This window comes from Balaenoptera borealis (genome assembly GCF_965194805.1).
Source record: "Balaenoptera borealis genome assembly, chromosome: 14".
In the NCBI taxonomy this organism is placed as follows: Eukaryota; Metazoa; Chordata; class Mammalia; order Artiodactyla; family Balaenopteridae; genus Balaenoptera; species Balaenoptera borealis.
Genome location: NC_138875.1, coordinates 572,562 through 592,257, shown reverse-complemented (window position 1 = coordinate 592,257; position 19,696 = coordinate 572,562). Strand labels below are relative to the sequence as shown.

The 19,696-nt window shown below is 47.2% G+C and overlaps 1 protein-coding gene across 9 annotated transcripts in view; it reads left to right on the top strand.

Annotated features, from left to right (window-relative positions):
- Positions 1–19,696, top strand: part of ATP9B (ATPase phospholipid transporting 9B (putative)) — a 229,667-nt gene that overhangs the window by 167,702 nt on the left and 42,269 nt on the right. For all 9 annotated transcript variants that reach the window (XM_082355629.1, XM_082355621.1, XM_082355623.1 and 6 more), the window contains 3 exons: positions 1,254–1,396; positions 13,659–13,771; positions 17,142–17,387. In XM_082355629.1, coding sequence (XP_082211755.1) covers positions 1,254–1,396; positions 13,659–13,771; positions 17,142–17,387 — 502 coding nt within the window. The remainder of the gene's footprint in view (positions 1–1,253; positions 1,397–13,658; positions 13,772–17,141; positions 17,388–19,696) is intronic.

The window sequence follows — 19,696 nt, the reverse complement described above, 5'->3', positions numbered from 1 at the left end:
CCGCGCCCTGCACAACGGGGCTGCTTAAAAACGGGTCAACGAGAAAAACGAATCCCTACGAATCATACACATATGTGTTTACATTACGTTTTACATTAATTCACAGAAATGTATGTTCATTCACCAGTCTGTTAATGTAGAGCTCTGGCCCTTTTTTTTAGTATGTTTTGAAAATCTACGTTGTTTTCCTCATACAAAGAGGTATTCAGAGTGCACGGTTTATAATTTCCCCTTTGGATTTCCTTACGGCGGAGGGAGAACGATTTTACAGATCTGTCTGGTGAGAATCTTCCCGAAGATTTAAGTTCCTTGTTTTTTGTCTCACCCACACCTTATTAAAAATGTTTTTTTAGAACAATTCATCACTATCCAGTCTTTCAAAGCCATTCCATTTCACTGAAGTGGAAAAACAGATCTCTTGATTTCGGTTAATAATCCCATTTCATCAAATTACATAACATCAGTGTGTACACCCGGCACGGGTGGGCCACAGCGGCTCTTGGTCGGTGGAAGGAGACGGTCAGCATCGTGTCGGAGGGCAGCTTACAGGTGCTGGTGCCGTGGACATCAGTCTCCCCAGCAGAACGGCACATGCCGGGCGGGTGCGGGACGGTCCACCGTAGAGCGTAATTCGGGCCGTGGCTCAGCCTGCTCGGGGGTCGTGGCTCTGACCCTGAAGTCCAGGCTCCGCGAGGCGGGCTGGCCCCGCCCCCCGCTCTCAGCCTTTCTGGTCCTCTGGTCTCAGGGCCTGGCCCAGGGGCTCGCGCACTCAGAGGGCCTTCCACCCGCCCGGTCCTCCCCCCCGGAGCCTGTTCCCCTCCCGCAGGGCACTCATCACGCTGAGGACGCTTCTTTGTTTTTATAAAATGACAGGCCAGATATCCAGACCCGTTTCAGATGTTGATTCCCAGTAAGGCCGGCGAGTTCCTTCCACGTGGCGCTCTCCCCTTTGAGCCTGGATGGGGAGGTTCGCTGTGTCCGCCCTTCCCAGGTCCTGCTGCCGTCGCAAACCGGGCTGGAGGGCCGAGTAGGAGCACCTGCTTCTCCGGCACCTGCAAACACGCTCTGGGCTGAAAAGAGGCCTGTTGACTCAAATGTCAACACGTTCATTTATCTTACAGTCTAACATCCAATATGATCTATTTATTCCATATGAATTAAAGACAGTACATTTAAGTAAATAAATTTATATGGAAAACCTGGACGTGAGGTGTTGGATCACGCTAATGACTGCGATGGGTTTTCTTTGGCAGTTTGCGTGTGAACCTGGACATGGGCAAAGCCGCCTACGGGTGGATGATTATGAAAGATGAGAATATTCCCGGCACAGTGGTCCGGACCAGCACCATCCCGGAGGAGCTGGGGCGCCTGGTGTACCTGCTGACCGACAAGACAGGTACCGCTGTCCGCGCGTTCACCTCTGGAGGCATCTAGTGGCGGGGGGATCCTGGTGTGTCTGTGCTCACACACGTTTATGGTGTGTGTGTGTGTGTGTGTGTATGTATGTGCATGCGCCTGCATGTGTGTGAGAGAGTATTGAATTCACGGTTAGAATTCCCCAGACTCGGGACTTCCCTGGTGGCACAGTGGATAGGAATCTGCCTGCCAATGCAGGGGACACGGGTTCGAGCCCTGGTCTGGGAAGATCCCACATGCCGCGGAGCAACTAAGCCCATGCGCCACAGTTACTGAGCCTGCACTCTAGAGCCCGCGAGCCACAACTACTGAGCCCGTGTGCTACAACTACTGAAGCCCGCGTGCCTAGAGCCCACGAGCCACAACTACTGAGCCTGTGAGCCACAACTACTGAGCCTGTGTGCCACAACTACTGAAGCCCGCGTGCCTAGAGCCCACGAGCCACAACTACTGAGCCTGTGAGCCACAACTACTGAAGCCTGCACGCCTAGAGCCCGTGCTCTGCAACAAGAGAAGCCACTGCAATGAGAAGCCCCCACATCGCAACGAAGAGTAGCCCCTGCTTGCTGCAACTAGAGAAAGCCTGTGCGCAGCAACGAAGACCCAAAAATAAATTAATTAAATTAAATAAAAGAAACTCCCCAGACTCAGCCCTTGAAACTGGCCTCCAGCGAATCTTCATCTTCTAACATAAGAGTATCATCAGAATTAGCAAAATGTGACATTCTTAGAGATTTAAAAGACATATTTCTATATTTTGAACTTTCTACAGCCTTACAGTTGTGTTTTTGTTTTATTTAACTACCTGTATTACACCTCTCTATTGGCTTCTTAAGAGCAAAAAGAGCTTGTTTATTATAGAATGATAGTTATGAGCTATTAGAAGAAAATAACAATAAGATATGTGAATTTGGTATTTTAACAGTGACATTCTCCTAAAGAGCTGCACCACAAATGATTTATCCCACCCTAAGGTTGCATGCTCCAAATTCTCTTTGTCCTTATTTCATTTTTTTCTTTCTTTCATCAGAGAATTCTTGTCAATCCATAACATACTAAGTAAAAGACAAATTGAATCCAGAACTATAACAAGAGCTGTATCTAAGGGTTAAAATCTCTTTTTGATTTGTTGATTCGTGGTGTAAATTCCTAGTAATTCTTAGCGAACCAGAAATAAAAGAATATTTATATAAACGGTAAAGGAAATATGTCTTGAATAAAATTAAAAACTTTATTTTTAATAAAATATTAGAAAAGTCCTCACTATAGTCAGGAAGAAGAAAGACTAATCTGTACCATGCTTTGATTTCACATTTATTACTCCAGCCACTGCTGTGAGACAGGAAATAGAAGATCCACAAGCAGAAGAAGAAACAGATATTTACAGATACAATGATCAGCCAAGGAAATGAACTGCTAAAAATAAGAAATCAGTAAAGTGGCAGCTTACAAATTAAAATAACAATAGCAATAAAAATAGCTCCCTTATGTGTAGAATAGACTGAAGAAGAAAGATCCCGTTCACGATAGCTCAAGTACGTGTAAAACATGTGGACATAAACTTGGGGAACATAAGGGCACGTATGAAGAAAGTGACCAGACCTGACAGAGAAACGTAAGAGACTGACATCAGTGGAGAGATGTACCGTGTCCCAAATGTGAAAATTCAGTATTCTATAGCTGCCAGCCTTCATAAGGAATTTGTAAGTTTACTGCAGTTCAGTCAAAATCCAGTTGTTGGATCGTATTTGGTTTTCATTAGGACTTGTCTTGGTGGGACATTGAGGAATTGACCCGTAAGATAATGCTCCATAAATCAAAATAACTCAGAAATAACAACTTGAGGGCCTCAGGGTCAAGAAGGTAGACAGAGAAAACGCCTTCCCAACTCACTGCACGGATGGGAAAAACTTTAAAGGATAAATCTTTAACGATACTAGAAATCAAGCAAAAGTGCCATTAGATGATCCAGAAATTGGAATTCGTTTGATGGAGAAACAGGAGCATAGCAAACCCAAACTCAAGATGGCTCCTGCAGAGATCCTACAGAAATGTAAGAAAATGTCTCCAGAACAGAGTCCTGGGGAAACACTAAATTCATAGCCAACAAGGATCTGCAGCGAGATTCAGGGAGTCATGAGGCTGCCCATCATCAGGAGAGGGCCTCCCCGAGCCCCTGGCCTACAGCACCAGGCAGCGTGGCCTGTATTGATACATGCGGTCAGAAACCAGGAGCCACCAAGATGAGAGCAAAGTCCAATTCAACCGGCCGAACTGTCCCCAAAGGAAACAAATTCAGTGATTTTTTTTACATAGAAACCAAAAAGAACCATCAGGAAAATTTCTAGAATTGTAAGAGAGTTCAATTACATGTATCAACTCAATATCAAAATTAAACTGCATTTCTCTATACCAGCAACAATTGGGATGCTTAATTCTAGAAATGCCAATTAGAATAGCAACAAAAAAGTATAAAGTAATTAAAAATAAATTTTAACAAAAAATGGGTAAGAACCACGCGGATGTTTTTAAATTTTGAAAAACCTTTTACCGAGACCTGATTAAATGGGTGGACACCCTGTTCTCGTGAGTAGGACACCTTACTGCAATGAAGGTGTCATTCCTCCCACATTAAAAATCTGACGTGTCTGCAAGTACAGGACGAATGGGGAAGTCCTACTCACTGTTGGTGGGAGCGGCACGTGGCTCACTGCCTTGTAAAGCGGGTCTTGGGCATTTCGGCCCAGTGTCTGTTCCCTAAAGAAGCATCTGCACCAGGAGACGTACCATGATGTTCACAGCGACGTTCTGGCCACAAGAACACACGGTCCGGATGTGACACAGAGAAAGTCACCACCAGGACAACGGCGCACTGTGGCACGTTCTTACAAGAACACACAGCAGTGACACGGAGTGCAGGCGTTTACCTCCGCGTGGACGGGCGCCGCGGGGAGACGCTGAGCGGGGGAAGGGTTGGGGGCAGGGAGGTCGGACGCAGCTCTGGGCTCATCCTCGGGCCTGGGCCCCACCAGCCACCTTTCCTACCACCTTCCAGAGGCCTCCTGAGGGCACCTCCTGCACCATTCCTGAGCTTATGGTCGTCCTTATCGGGGGGAAGCAGGTCTGCTCTGGACCAGAAGTCCTCTTGTGGCCATTTTAAATCTGCATGTAACGGTCCTAGAATGATATTGACCTATTATTTCATCTTAATTTACAAACAGAAAGCACATGCCTGAGAACACACAGTAAACTCAAGGCTCTGTGTCTCTGGCTGTTTGATATCAGTAAGTAAAGGTTTTGTGACATTATTTGTCCTTAAAAGGCTAACTTTTATTTTGCATTTTAAACAATAATGGGTTTATTGTCTGTAGCTCCTCCATTTTTCTTTGTTGAATTGGAGTTACATTCAGGGTAAGGATAAGTGGTTTTTGCCCAGGGTCATAAAGACAAAGTCTCATTTTTCCCACATTTCACTCTGCTACTTTTAAAAGGCAAGAACATCGCTTCTTAAGGGTTTAGCTTATTAATAAATAATCTTGGTTCCTGAGATTTTTTTAAAAATCACAGGAAAATTATATAAAATATATTAGAGAAAATATTTTGCATTTCATTTTCTAAAAGGCCTTTTTATGCTAGAAGTCATCTGTTCCTGATGTTGAAGCCGTGCAGAGGTTTTTTTGAATTTTTTGGTCTAGAATTTTTTTCAGGCCCTTCTCAGTAATCCCAAGATGAACGCCATCTGTGGAGCACCTCCTGTCGGTGTCAGAGGCAGGGGAGGAAGGCAGTTTGCAAACATCTCAGTGGCCCAAGCGTCAGCCGAGAAGGTTAGGAATGAGCTGTTGTCAGGAGTCTTACGTGGCTCCCGAAACTGTGAGGTGATCCTTCGTGCGGCTGTAAATTGGGTTTGTGCTTCATCAATAAGCTTTCTGACGAGACGCGTCCATCACGGTGTCTCTTATTTGCCACAGCAGAATAGAAAATGAAGTATCCCAGTAATTGCATTCTCGTTTCCTTCTCGTGGACAAGAAAGCGATGTGCTATAATTAGGTTTGATTGGAGTGCACGTTTCCGGTAAGATCTGAAATTAATGATGTTGCTATAGTGACACATCTGCGGCCACCAGTGCGTGAAACATAAAGCAATTCATTCGACAAGAGTAGACATCTGTTAGCTGCCAGGATGCAGAGCACATTGACACTGACCAGAAATACTAGGCGTCACGCGCTCGACGCGCCAACGATGCTGAAACCGGAGGACGGATCGTTTGCGCGGAACCCGCTGGGAGGGCCTCCGCCTCCTCCCTGGCTACCCCGACAGTGCCATTGTTTGAGGACAGTGCTGCCGAGGGTTCATAAATTTTAAAACTTGACTCAGGTGCAGCCTCTTAAAGCAATACATTAATTCCTGTGTTAGTTTTTATCTTCGTGTAGGACAAAGCCATGCCTGAAACACCCACTGAAACAACAGGTTTTCGGACGCATTTTAATCATAGCATCCGTTACCCAACACGCCACGTTGTTTAGACTCGAATCACGTGTGAGTTTCATAGGACGGCATCATCGTGGTGGGGAAGCGCTGTTTCCATGGTTTCCAAGGGCACCAGAGCACGTGTGTGCCAGTCAGTGCGCACACACGCAGCGGAGCGTGTGCTGGTGTCCTTCGACCGGAGGACCACTGCGGCCTCTCCTGCCTGGTGACCACGACTGGGGCCTCAATTACGACGGGCGTGCACAGTCTCACTGAGGCAGCTGTTTGCTGACGCAGGTGCCTGGATGTGAGGGAGACTGGCGTTTGGGGTGTTGGGCCAGTCGAGATAGCACACACATACAGATGCCAGCAGTGCAGGGCTCATGGTCTTTTGAGAAAGCCTCACATACAGCAAAGAGAACGTGTGACTCCGCCTCAAAGAATGTCGAATAATTTTTAAACGGATGCGTACTCTGCAGTCTGGTAAATTAGTCATCACTTTTTAGAAGTTTTGTTTCCATTCCTGCGCCATAAGGTCTAAGTAACCATGTTTCAATACAGCCATTGACCCCGTGTCCTTGTCACTTTGCTTGACCAGAATCTTTGCAGAAAGACCTGCCCGGTGCAGGTGGGCCAGTGTCCCGCAGCCGCTCCTCTGCGGCCTGCAGAGTATTGGTCTGAGGCCAGATCACAGCCCAGGAAGGTTTGACCAGAAAGTTTTGCGTCTGCTTCTCCGACGCCTCCTCTGCGTGACTGTGAATCCCATCTGTCGCCACCCGGAGAATGGTGCCTGCGGGACTTTTTCTTTGGAAACTAATTTTCTTTTTGCCTGCTTATTAGCTCATTGTAGTCCAAAAAACTGCTTTGTTAAAGAGCTACAGCTTTTTTTTTTTTTTTTCCAGGAATCACAAACAAACCTTTAGTCACATTTTCTGTCCACAGAGCTGCCACGATGACCAGGTCACTGTGAGGCCACTGCCCACCTCGCTCAGTCCCTGCCCTTTTCCACGTTTCAGATTTGGGACATCTTAACTTTTGTTGTATTAAGATGACAAAAATTGTAGAAACTATCAACTGGCTGGAATCATGAAAACATTTAAGATAAGACTTGAAAAATCATTTTGCATTGCTGACTCTTTAGTAACCAGTAGACTCTTATACTTACCTGCTGTCAAGAGGGCACAGAAAGCCCGAGACTAGCACTGACCTTCCCGCTCAGCACTTTACAGAGTCAGCTGCAGAGTCAAAACACCACTGAAATTTTAAAAATATTTTGATGATGCATCTTAATATATTAAGTAATGACATGTGACACATGAAGGACTGTCTGCGTAAATATTCCAGTTTCTTCAACCCAACAGGATGTGAGTACATTTACTCAGGTGGCAAAATAACTAATATTTTATCACTTATTTGATGAGGAGTGCTAGTCATTTGTTCAAATGTATCAGTTCTAAGCCATTGAAAACATGATTTATTAGCCACTTAGAAACTTTGGAAGATGCCACAGTCATCACTACACAGTGTTGGGTTCAAGTGACAGAGGTCAGGCTGTGTCGCCCTTAGCGTTCGGTGTAGCTTCTGAGCAGCCTTCACGACCATCTGAGTTTCCAGTGTCTGGTCTCTGCACACCCCCCGCCTGGTCCACGTCGGCCGTCATCCCCATCTTCCCCTTCCCCGCCTCCCAGCCCTAGTAACCCCTAATTTCCTTTCTACGTCAATAGATCTGCCTGTTCTGGACATTTCACAGAAATGGAACCATACAACATGTGGCCTTTTCTGACCAGCTTCTTTCGCTCAGCATAACATTTTCAAGGTTCATCCGTGTTGTAGCCTGTGTCAGTAATTGCTTCCTTTTCATTCCAGAGTAACATTCTGTTGCACAGATACACATTTTATTTATCCATTTATCAGTTGATGGACATTAGAGAGTTGTTTCTGTTTTCTTGTCTGTGATGAGTGACACTGCCGTGAACATTCAAGGTTCCAGCCAAGGCAGTTAGGCAAGAAAAAGAAAAAGACATCCATACTGTGAAGGAGAGTAAAACTATCTATTTGTGTGTGACAGGGTCTTCGTGTAGACAATCCTAAGGAATCCCCTAAAAATCTGTTAGAACCAATAAATGAGTTTCGTAAGGCTTAAGATGCAAGATCAACATACACAAAAGAATTTTATTTCTATACACTAGCAATGAACTATCCAGAAAGAGAATTAAAAAAACAATTCCACTGACAGTAGCACCAAAAGATAAAATCAGTACTTCATAGTATTAAAATGGAAACAGTATTTCCCAACTTGATCTGCAGATTCTACACAATCCCTATTAAAATCCCAGCTGCCTTCTTTGCAGAAATTGACAAGGTGATCTTAAAATTCATACGGAAACATAAGGGACCCAGTGTAGCTGAAACAGTCTTGGAAAAGGAGCAAAGTTGGAGGACTCACCAGTTCCTCACTTCAAAATGTGTACAGAGCTACAGCGACCTAGACGCCATGGTGCTGCTGGGAGGGTCGGTGTCAGGGCCGAGGGGACAGAAGTGAGAGTCCGGGAGAAGATCTAACACTTACGGTCAGTTGGTTTTCAGCAGAGTGCCAGGATACTCAATGGGGAAAGAGTAGTCCTTTCAACAAACGGTGCTGGGAAAACTGCGTATCCACACACCATGTACAAAAATTAGCTCCACATGGATCAGACACATAAATGTAAGCACTAAAATGTCATCTTTTTAACTTGCTCAGTTTTCAGAAGCTATTCTGAATTTGTTTTCTATTGCATTCTCCCCAACTCCATTAAGCAACTGAAGAAAGGACTGTCAGGTATCTACCCAAACAGAAAGCTTTATAAACATAACCCAGAAGGAAAAAGCAATAGTTCAAACCTGGGCTTGTTACCTTTTAAGTTATTTTAAACTATATGTGTAAATGCAACAATATATTCAGTATGTTAGTGTCTGCTTGCATGTATCTGTGGTGGCTCTCCGGCCTGCCCTGTTTCCAGGGGATCTTTGTCCGTACGTGGAATTACTCTCGCGATTTCTCCGACTGGTAGTAAGTAACAGGCCAGGTGAAGCAGCACAGTCGAAGCTGGAGCCTTAGCACTTGCAGTACAGCTAATCAAGGTGTTAAAACAGCAGTCACTCTACAGCCCCAGCTTCCCCGCCTAGAAGTCGTCTGTGAATGGAGTGACTAACCACGTGCCTCTGGCTGTGGAAAATACCTGTCACTCATGTGGATGCAGCATTCGGGAGTGTCAGGTTTTTGTCTTCAGTGACCTCTGGGGATCTGACTCGGGTACATGCCACCTTAAACCCAGGGCGGATTTACGGGCCTGGGGACTGACCGCCCGCGGGGGGCGGCGGGGAGATGTCGTGCTCCTGATAGAGAACGCCCCCCTCCGTCCACCCCGCGTGCAGAGTGGGCTCCAGAGCCATCTCTGCAGCCTCTGTCCAGCGTCGTCACAGCAAATCCCGGGCCTAGAGGGAACGCGTGAATCAGCCCCAGGGCCAACAAGCCACTAAGTGCAGACTGTGGGGAACTGAGGCCCTCGGGGAGTTTCTGAGGACAGAGCTGGGGGTCAGAGAGGCTTGGGAGACCTCGCCAGGTCCATATTCAAACCACAGTATAAAAGCCCCACACACAGGAGACGAGACAGCTGGGAGTCGGGACCAACCTCCCGTCTGATGTTGAGTTTAGGGTCATTTCTGGTGTGATGGCATTGAGGTTGTGTTTATTTTAAGAGCTTTTATTTGTAACACGGACGTGCTCGTGGATGAGGTGGCATGTTTCTGGTTGGCTCCAGCTGTGACGGGTCAGTGGCTGGGGCCCTCGGGGACCCTTGTGGAAGGGGTGACGGTGCCGGTCCTGGCGTGATGCTGCTCTGTCCACTTGTGTGTGTGCGGTGCTCCCGTCAACAAATGCAGAAGGTGGGAAGGAAGATAACATTCCTGACCTCCAGTCCCTGGCATCCCTCAAATTTGTAGTTGAAATTTCCTGCGCATTTTGCTTTACTCTGGCTGTCAGTGTGCACTTGCACACACACACAAGAAAGGGGGTGTCCAGGGTGCGTTTCCACGTGTTTCCAGGAAGGAAACAGGCGGTTGACAGGGAGGCCCCCAAATCCACGTTTTTCACTGCAAATCAGCTCCCCTGCTCAGTAGAGCAGCAGGGACGCCTTGGCTGCTGGAGCAGAACTGGCCCATAATCACGTTTGTAACTGTCAGGTCATTCACTGCGGCGGGAGAACCTTTTGTTTTCAGTTCCTCCAGGAGAGGAATATTGTGAATATTAACATCAGATTAAAAGCTTCATCTCAGAAACTTTGTGAAGTTTTTCCTGTTCCTCCTCGGCCCCCGTGCGTAGCTGTAATCGTTCAGAAGGAAGAGAGAAACAGAAAGAAACGGCTCGCTCTCGGGTTGGCAAGTGGGAAGAAGGTCTCTGGTAAGAGCGTTGACTGCGGAGAAGAAGTGTAACGTGTGTTCTTTTAACTAGAGTGTGTCTTACGGAAAAGCACATTTATCTTACTTTTTGCCATCATTTCAGTGACATCCCTACTAGCTGTTATTTTTTAGCTGCGGAACGATAATTACATGGCGATCCTCTAGCGTTTCATGCAGCCAGAGCCCAGGCGTGTCCCCTGGCGGCCTCCGCTGCAGGACGTACGCAGCTCAGGAGCGGCCCCTGCGCTCGGCCGCCGGGTCCTGGCCGCACACACGCGGCCCCGCAGCCCGGCCGTTCCTTGCAGCGCTGCGGTGAGAATCAGGGAAGATCACTGTGAAAACAGCTGCTGCCGTTGACTGTGCGCGTGCCGGGTTTCAGGGGTGGATGTCCAAGGTGAGAGTGCGGCATGCTCCAGCCGGCGGGCCCAGCCACTCGACAGGCCGGGCGGCGTGTCCCGGGGGCGCCTCGCGGGCGTCACACGAGCAGTAGCCTGCATCGCCGTGTCCCCAGGCGCCGAGTCCGCGCGCACGATCGCTGGCACGCACAGCGTTATTCCTCCCAAACACCTCTCGCTTCCTCAGGTGGGTTTCACGTTGTGAGATAGAAGGTTCATTCTGAGCATCTCTGTCGTGAGTTTTCTTCCAAAAGTTGTAGTTGTGGTGTGATGAATACGAGATCGTTCACGTTTTGTAAGTGTGATTCGCTTAGATGTTGTGATTATTTTTCTTGGCAGTTTTCACTCCCACCCAGACCTCAGCACACGCCAGCCGCCCCCCCACCACCACCTCGTCACCAGCACGGGGACCCGTCCCCCTCATGCACGGCCAGGTTCTAGCACGAAACCAGAACCCAGAAGCACGACACGCGTCGTGATCTTGGGGATCGGGCACATCCGTGCTCCGCTTTCCCCCAGCTCCCCCGCCAGTCCCTCCCCTGCGTCCTCACCGTCCTCACGGGCGGCTGCATGGGGGCCTTCCTGCAGCCCCTCTTCCCGGGACGCCGTCAGGTTCCCCTCACCCTTTGTGTTTCGGGCACTTTATATGCTTACTTATTTACTTTATTTATTCTTCGCCATATCCATGCGGGACCGGTGGTAATTTCTCTAGTTTGCAGACAAGCACTGAGGCTTGAGAGTTTAAAGTATCTCTGTGAGGTGCCACCAAAACCCAGCATGTAGTGATGCCTTATAAGGAGGTTTTTGCCAAACGAATGATTGAATTCCAAGTTCGTTAGAGACATGTGGGAACGTGAGAGTTGCTGGTGTGTCTGGAGAATGGTGGCCATGTGGACTGTGGCCTCTTTATTTAAGGTCTTTCTTACCTGTACAAGGTGGTTTTAAAAACCTAGAGAAATAACAGTTCATTCTTGGTGGGAGCTGTACAGGTGTTTGTTGTAATATTCTTTAACTTTGCTGCACAGATTAAGTTATTAGTAATAAAAAGTCAGGTTAAAAGAAGTGTCATTAACCACAGTCCTGTTTATAAACTGTTTCGCATGTGTGCCTACTTACCATCCCCACCGTAAGTTACTGCCTCACATTCAAGGTATATCAGAGAAGAAAAGTCTCAATGAAATTCTTCAATTACGTCAATTAATCTGATACGTAAAATATTTTTAATTTAAATAATATATTTGATCATTTCTCAGAGAACTGTCCATTTGAACGCATGTAATAGAGGTAAACTTCATACTTATTCTAATAGGAATCAATGTAAAATTTCATTATCTTTTGACCATAGGTAAATAATAGAAATGTTGTTTTCATATCAAATCTTTGAAATAAAGCATTTATAGAACTTCCTTATTTCACTTGGAGGCTGAATTGTTGCTAACTACATTATTTAATATACCCTAGTATTTAAGTTAGTTATTCTTTATTTAATGAGGATGGCATAACCAGAAAAACCCCTTTAAACTGCACTTCTCATGTAATTTTGATTCTGTTAATCAAAGAAACATAGGAACCCTTTATTAAAGGGGCCACATAGAATTCTGTAAAAGGCAGAATTCGTAAAACTGACAAGCATCCCTGACAGTAGCTGCTCTTTGAAATTTATGAAACCCTGGATAATATGTTATATACATTCTTTTGAGAGTGTTTGCCAAAACAATCTCTAAATGGTAATTGTAAACTATAGATTTTCCCTTTATTTTAAAATAACCTCTGGGTGCTGCGGGGAGTCCTGTCAAATGAGCTGTTTTGCTTTGAACACTAGTCCTAAGTAATGGGCGTGGAGTCACAGGTAGATATGAAAACAGCTTGTATTATATTTTCAACATCGTGTGGGCCAAAGAAAACAAAAATTAGTTACTGTGGTGTCTCGTAGACACGTAAAAGGTCCGACTTTTACTGTGACCGCGTGGCTCTCGGCTCATATTCACACTCTTAACTACATCAGTGCCCGTGGGTGACCCTTCTCTGTGCTTTGAAACAAGTGCAGAAATCCCGGGGACAGGGTTGGGGGGCACAGCTCGTAGCACGGGCTGCCGGAGTTCACAGGGAGTTCCCCCTGCACCACACCGTGTGGCTCTCCTTCTGTAAAACCGGAGCAGCCCAGACTGTGTGCGTGTATGTGTGTGTATGTTTTCATACTAAGTGCTAGATGCCCAGTGTTTAGGGTCTCCTGTCAGGGTCACAAGATAAATAACACTGGGAACTTAGGTGCCACTTTTAATGGAAGTTCACCAAGTTTTTGAAATACACGGCGTTACCTCTGCTGCCCCTCTGTTCGTTGCTGTTACTTCACTGCATTTGGTTGTGTATCTTTTGATTGGAAGCTGAAACCTAAAACTGACCTGCCCGGGTTGGTGGGCAGCGCCAGGGCAGATGCAGAGGGCCCGCACCGGGGTTCACAGGCTAGAGCCCAGCTGGAGAGGAAACGCCTCCCCTTCCTCACCTCCTCTCCGTACGGCACGCGTGGATGCCGAGGCCTAAATGCGTTGTTTCTGTTCAGTGAAAAATACTTAATTTTTCGAAATAGACTTATTTGAAACGGATCGACGCACTGGTCTCTCAGGCAGCGTTCTCGGGTGTAGTTACAAAGAGAGTGACTCAGAACTGGAAGACAGAGTCCAGACCTTCTCCACAGACCCAGAACCCTTGCCGTTACTAAAAGTTACTGAAAGGGGAACCTGACGTTCCCGGAAGGAAGCTCTGGTCCTCACTAGTGAAATGAAAACATAGTGCAGGTGACGCTGGAGGGCGCTTTGTGTGGCCGAGCAGCGTGGTCACGGGTGCAGAGCGCGTCCAGCCCTGGGCGTGGGGCGCGTGGGGTGCGGCCTCCATCTGCCTGATGGGCCACCTGAGTTGACGGTGTCCTTGCTGCTTCTGCCCTAGGAACCCTCACGCGGAACGAGATGGTATTTAAGCGGCTGCATCTGGGCACCGTGTCTTACGGGACGGACACGATGGATGAGATCCAGAACCACCTCGTGAATTCCTACTCACAGGTGAGCCGGTTCAGTCCTGCAGGGGATCTTCTGGCAAAGGTACCTGGTGCTGCTGAGTGGCCCTGAGCCTGTTACCTGCTTGACCTGCAACGTGGCACCTTCTCTCATGATGCTAAGGCATTACTTTACTCATCGTGCGTTTATAAATCAAGAAACAGTTTTTGGACTAATTTTAAATTAAAATTTCTATATTGTATAGTCATAGGCTTAACGACCTTAAATCGTTTATTCTTATTAAATTTTCTTAGTGGATTATTTGTATAAATCACTCAGTAAACATAGTATTTTTAAGAGTATTAAGTGGAATCCTGCATCAAATATGTTTCTTAACAATCCCTCTGTTTTTCCTCATAATTAATAAGGCTTTCTCATATTTTTTAAAGGTACATATTTTTAACCTTTTCAGTAAACAGAAGTAGGAACCGTAATTTTTCTGCCCTTCAACTTCCACGATTATCCGTGCGCAGCTGGTCCTGTTTCATCATAGCCAGTGTCCGTCAGATTGTTATTTCGAAGTGAAACTTGAATATAATATCACATTAGTTCATCTGTAAATATGTAGTCTGTATCTCTCAGAGATAAGGACAGGGTTTTTTTGTTGTTTGTTTTTTTGTTTTTTAAGACGAAACCTCAATCTTGTCTTTTTCACCGGAGCCTCTACAGGAAGAGGAATTGTTTCTTTCACGTGAGGGCGCAGCCTGGTGGTTACAGCATCCGTTCTCTGCCAGGGCGTCTGGGCTGGGATCCTCCCAGCCTTTCAGGCTCCCGACGTTAGGTGTGTCAGGGCCACTGGGTGCCCAGGTCAGGCGGAGACCCTGGAGCGGTGGGGACATAAGCCACCTTCCAGTTTATTTTCCGCTGCGTGGTTTCCACAGCCCTTTCCCAAGTAGGGCTTGTGTTTCAGTCCCTGGGTTTCTTCTTACCCGTTGTATAGCTTGCAGTCACTGATTCGGCGTCATCACACCCAGCCATCCCAGGGCATCGATTCAGGACCACTTCCTGAGGCCTCTTCTCTCCTGAGGAGCCGAGGTGTGTGGGGTTGGCACGTGCAGAGCGCTCGTGGGGTGTGATGGCCGCGTGTCTCCCTGCTGCCGCCAGGCTCCCTGGGCCACGCCGGCGCCCCACCTGCCGAGGCCGGCAGGTTCTTGTTTGCAGGCCTTTGTCTCCCACTTGATTTCACGAAGACTGGACTGAATTACCCTTGCCCTCTGCAGTTCTTCCTTGTATGTTGTCAGCCTTATATTCAGTTTGGTGAAAACCGTCTCTTTTTTCTGTAATGTGCACCAGTCTGGCATGTACTTTACTATTGAGATGCTGTCAAATGAAAACAGTCTTATATGAGGATGTATGTATTATATGTGTGGTCATACGTGCCCAGAAACGCACATACGTGCAAGAACACTTAAAACCAAGCACTTTATTGATTAGGATGTCATTCATTTTAATACAGAGTATTTTGTAACCTAGAATATTTATTAATAGAAGAAAAAATTTTAAAGGGGAAGGAATACGACTTCCCTTCTCCTTGTAATCTATGTCTAGATTAAATAGTACCAGGTAACATCTGTTTTAAACAATATTAATTTATATTACCCATGAATATGATTTTAATAATTCCAAATAAGTTATTTTACTAGAAAAAAAATTAAAAGCAGAAAAGGTGAGTCATATAAATACAGCAAATAGTATTCCATCTAAGAAGTTTAAAAATCTTTTTACTAAAAGCTGTGTGTTGGTTAGCTGGGCAGACAGTCCTTTTATGTGAAACTGATTTTATTCCTTACGTTTCATTATTAAGTTGATAATAGTCTGCTGGGTCCACAGTAACGTAACACAGATCTTGTGTAGCCCGATCACGTTTACCCACTGGAAGCATTTGGTGATGAGGACATGATCGTGAGTGGAATTTGTGTGGAGTGAAACGATACAGCCGTCGGTAAACACGGCACATTCAGCAGGAGGAGGCCGCCGCGTTCCTCGGCTGTGCTAGCGGCGGGGCAGGCAGGACGCAGGTGTGGGTCGGAGGCGCGGGCAGGAAGGGGCGCCAGCTGAGCAGAGGAGCTGCCCGTCGTTAGCCGGCACGGTAATCTGATGGGCTCTGCACAGCCGCCCGGAAGCAGGGGCCTGGCTTTCCCAGGGTTGTCGGGAGCTCCCCTGAGGTTCAGGCGAGAAGAGTCTGATGAGCCTTGGGGTCGGGGCACTCCCAGGGTTGTCGGGAGCTCCCCTGAGGTTCAGGCGAGAAGAGTCTGATGAGCCTTGGGGTCGGGGCACTCCCAGGGTTGTCGGGAGCTCCCCTGAGGTTCAGGCGAGAAGAGTCTGATGAGCCTTGGGGTCGGGGCACTCCCAGCCCCTCCACCGGAGGAGGTGAACGCGGGTGGAGATGTCTGTCCAGGGCTGTCGGGCACATCCGGGAGGAGTGGGTGGTGGCTTCAAGGAACAGTTTTGAAATATGACGGGAGGGTCGCTTTTCCTCCCACTGCGGTGATTATTGTATCTGATGATTATTATCTACAAACCAGACACTCTAACTTCAGAGACGGTTGCAAAGCTGGATGAGTTCATAGTATTAAGGGAACGTTCATTATCATGTTTTCCTGCTTTTAGCTGTATACCTTTTTTTTTTTAAATAAATGTTTGTTTTTATTTATTTATCTTTGGCTGCTTTCGGTCTTCGTTGCTGCACGCGGGCTTTCTCTAGTTGTGGCGAGCGGGGGCTACTCTTCGTTGCGGTGCACGGGCTTCTCATTGTGGTGGCTTCTCTTGTTGCAGAGCACGGGCTCTAGGCGCACAGGTTCAGTAGTTGTGGCTCGCGGGCTCAGTAGTTGTGGCACGCGGGCTCTAGAGCGCAGGCTCAGTAGTTGTGGTGCACGGGCTTAGTTGCTCTGCGGCATGTGGGATCTTCCTGGACCAGGGCTCGAACCCATGTCCCCTGCATTGACAGGCAGGTTCTTAACCACTGTGCCACCAGGGAAGCCCAGCTGTATATACCATTTTATGCACAGCAGTTTTTAAAGAGAAACGAGAGCAGTTGTGAGTATCCTATTCCATTCTGTTTTTAACTTTGCTTTTAGAAAGGACTTAGCAAATTCATGCCATGGTTACAGTGAATCTACTCAAAGGAGATGGTGAGATTTTGAGTATTATAGCAAATATTTTGGTTACTCGACAACTGGGAAATGTCAAAGCACTTTGTAAGTACAAGGATAAAAGGGTAACTTGTCACCCCAGTGGGGTGCATGTCAGAGGTAATCGTCTCGAGCTGGTCTACTTAGTCCTGGCTAAGGCTAAGCAGCCCATCAAAGTCGTGCGCATTACTCATCCCAGCACCGGCTCTGCTGTCTCTAATTCTTCGGCGTCCTGTGTTTGGCAGACGCAGTCCCAGGCCAGTGGAAGCAACGCCAGTTCAGCACCCCCAAGAAAAGCCCAGTCCTCAGCGCCCAAGGTCAGGAAAAGCGTGAGCAGCCGGGTCCACGAGGCCGTGAAGGCTGTCGCCCTGTGTCACAACGTGACCCCCGTGTACGAGGCCCGCGGCGCGGCCGGGGAGACCGAGTTCGCCGAGGCCGACCAGGATTTCAGCGACGACAACCGCACCTACCAGGCCTCCAGCCCCGATGAGGTCAGTCGGGCCGAGCGGCCCATTCCCGACGGGTCCTCGGGGTGCGGACGGCGCCTCCCCGAGGGCTCACTGGGCTCCGGGCCTGAGGAGTTTCTTGTGGGGTGAGGAGGGGGCTTGACGGTGGTTTTCAGTGCGGGCTTTCGCCACAGGTCAGGAATCTGGCCAGCTCCCTCCTGGCGGGACCCCTGCCCTGACCCAGGCCTTGCGGGCATGTGCCCACACGTCCCAGAACGGCCTCGAGTCAGTTCCAGGAAAGCCGTGAGCGGACTCGGGGAGCTTACTGACTCCATAAGGTCTGCAGGCTGCACCCTCCCATGTCCTCTTCTCTCCAAGTGAATCTTCATATTTGCACGTTAAATTTCCAGTTATTTTTGCCAGAATTTAGATATGATGTATGTATTTCAAAACAGAATTAGGATGTAAATAATTTCAAAAATCTACAGAAGACAGAAATGGTAAAATCTTAAATGTGGTAAATGAGTCATTTCTGACTTTACATCAGTCATTCTTTGATTTTTAGGTTGATAAAAATTATTATTAAATTAATTTGTCCACTTCCTGTACAATCTTAGTGTACTTTATATATAGTTTTCTCATCTACCCTTTGCACTCAGGGTTCTGATAATTCTGTCAAGTCATCAAACCAACCATGAACGTGAAATGAGCAGACTTCTTCAAATATCTTGTAAAACTGGATCATATAAGTAAATAACCTCTCAAAAAAGTACCTTCAAAAGGTTTTAAAAACTCTGACCTAATGTTTTAAAGAGAGGAACCTGCTGATCCCATTAACAAGTGTATTTCCAAAGAGAAGAGTGCTTCCTCCCTGACAGCACTCGCCCAGCCCGCGGCTCTGCGTCCAGGAGGGGCCCCCCTGCTGCCCTCGGGCAGGCTCCTCTGTGCTGTGCAGCCTTCCTGCCCGGGAACAGCCGGCGGTGTCCCTCCTCTGCTTTCCACGACAGTACTCTCGTTCCCGAAGGTGCCCGCACGGCCTCGTCTGCAGACCCCTGGGGGCTACAGGTGGACCACCGGCACGGGTTCTTAACCCTGTCTACACATCCCGTGGACTACTAGCTCTGTTTTGTTTTGTTTTTTTTCATACTTGCCGTTCTCTATGCACATGCTCAGTTCTAGAAGTGCTGATTTTCCGGCAGGCCTGGTGGGACTGACGTTCCTCCATTCTGAAAATCCAGCAAGTTGCACCCACAACTGAGAACCACTGAGTCTTGTAAATCTTTCCTTTTGACGTGCTTTCAGGGTACGAGGTGAGGACCAGTGCTGTCAGCAGCGCCCCGCACAGTCTCAGGGTGTAAAGCGCAGGGGACCCCAGCTACGCCGTTCTCACTTCCAAACGATGAACCCTGAACGCACCAGCAGGCTCAGGGCATTTACCAGCTCCTAACGCCACTTTATTTTTTGAGAGCAAATTTATTTTTGAAGCTTTAATTACATAGGTATTTCCTTTTTTTTTTTAATTGAAGTATAGTTGATGTACAGTGTCATGTAAGTTACAGGTGTACTGGATAGTTAGTGATTCACAATTTTTAAAGGTTATACTCCTTTTATTGTTATTGTAAGAGATTGGCTGGGTTTCTTCCCTCGTGGCACAGTGGTTAAGAATCCTCCTGCCAATGCAGGGGACACGGGTTCGAGCCCTGGTCCAGGAAGATCACACATGCCGCAGAGCAACTAAGCCCGTGAGCCACAACTACTGAGCCTGCGCTCTAGAGCCCACGAGCCACAACTACTGAGCCCGCACGCCACAACTACTGAAGCCCATGCGCCTAGAGCCCGTGCTCTGCAACAAGAGAAGCCACCACAATGAGAAGCCCATGCACTGCAATGAAGAGTAGCCCCCGCTCGCCGCAACTAGAGAAAGCCCGCGCGCAGCAACAAAGACCCAGCGCAGCCAAAAATAAATAAATAAATAAAAGATTATTTTAAAAAAAAGATTGGCTGTATTCCCCGTGTTGTACAGTATATCCTTGTAGCTTATTTTATACATGATAGTTTGTACCTCTTACTCCCCTCCCCCATCTTGTCCCATCCCCTATCCCTCCCCACACTGTTAACCACTAGTTTGTTCTCTATGTCTGTGAGTCTGTTTTTTGTTATATTTCCTAGTTTGTTGTATTTTTTAGATTTCCCACATATAAGTGATATCATACAGTATTTGTCTTTCTCAGTCTGACTTATTTCACTTAGCATAACACCCTCCAAGTCCATCCACATTGCTGCAAATGGCAAAATTTTATTCTTTTTTATGGCTGCATAGTATCCCATTGTATATATATACCACATCTTCTTTA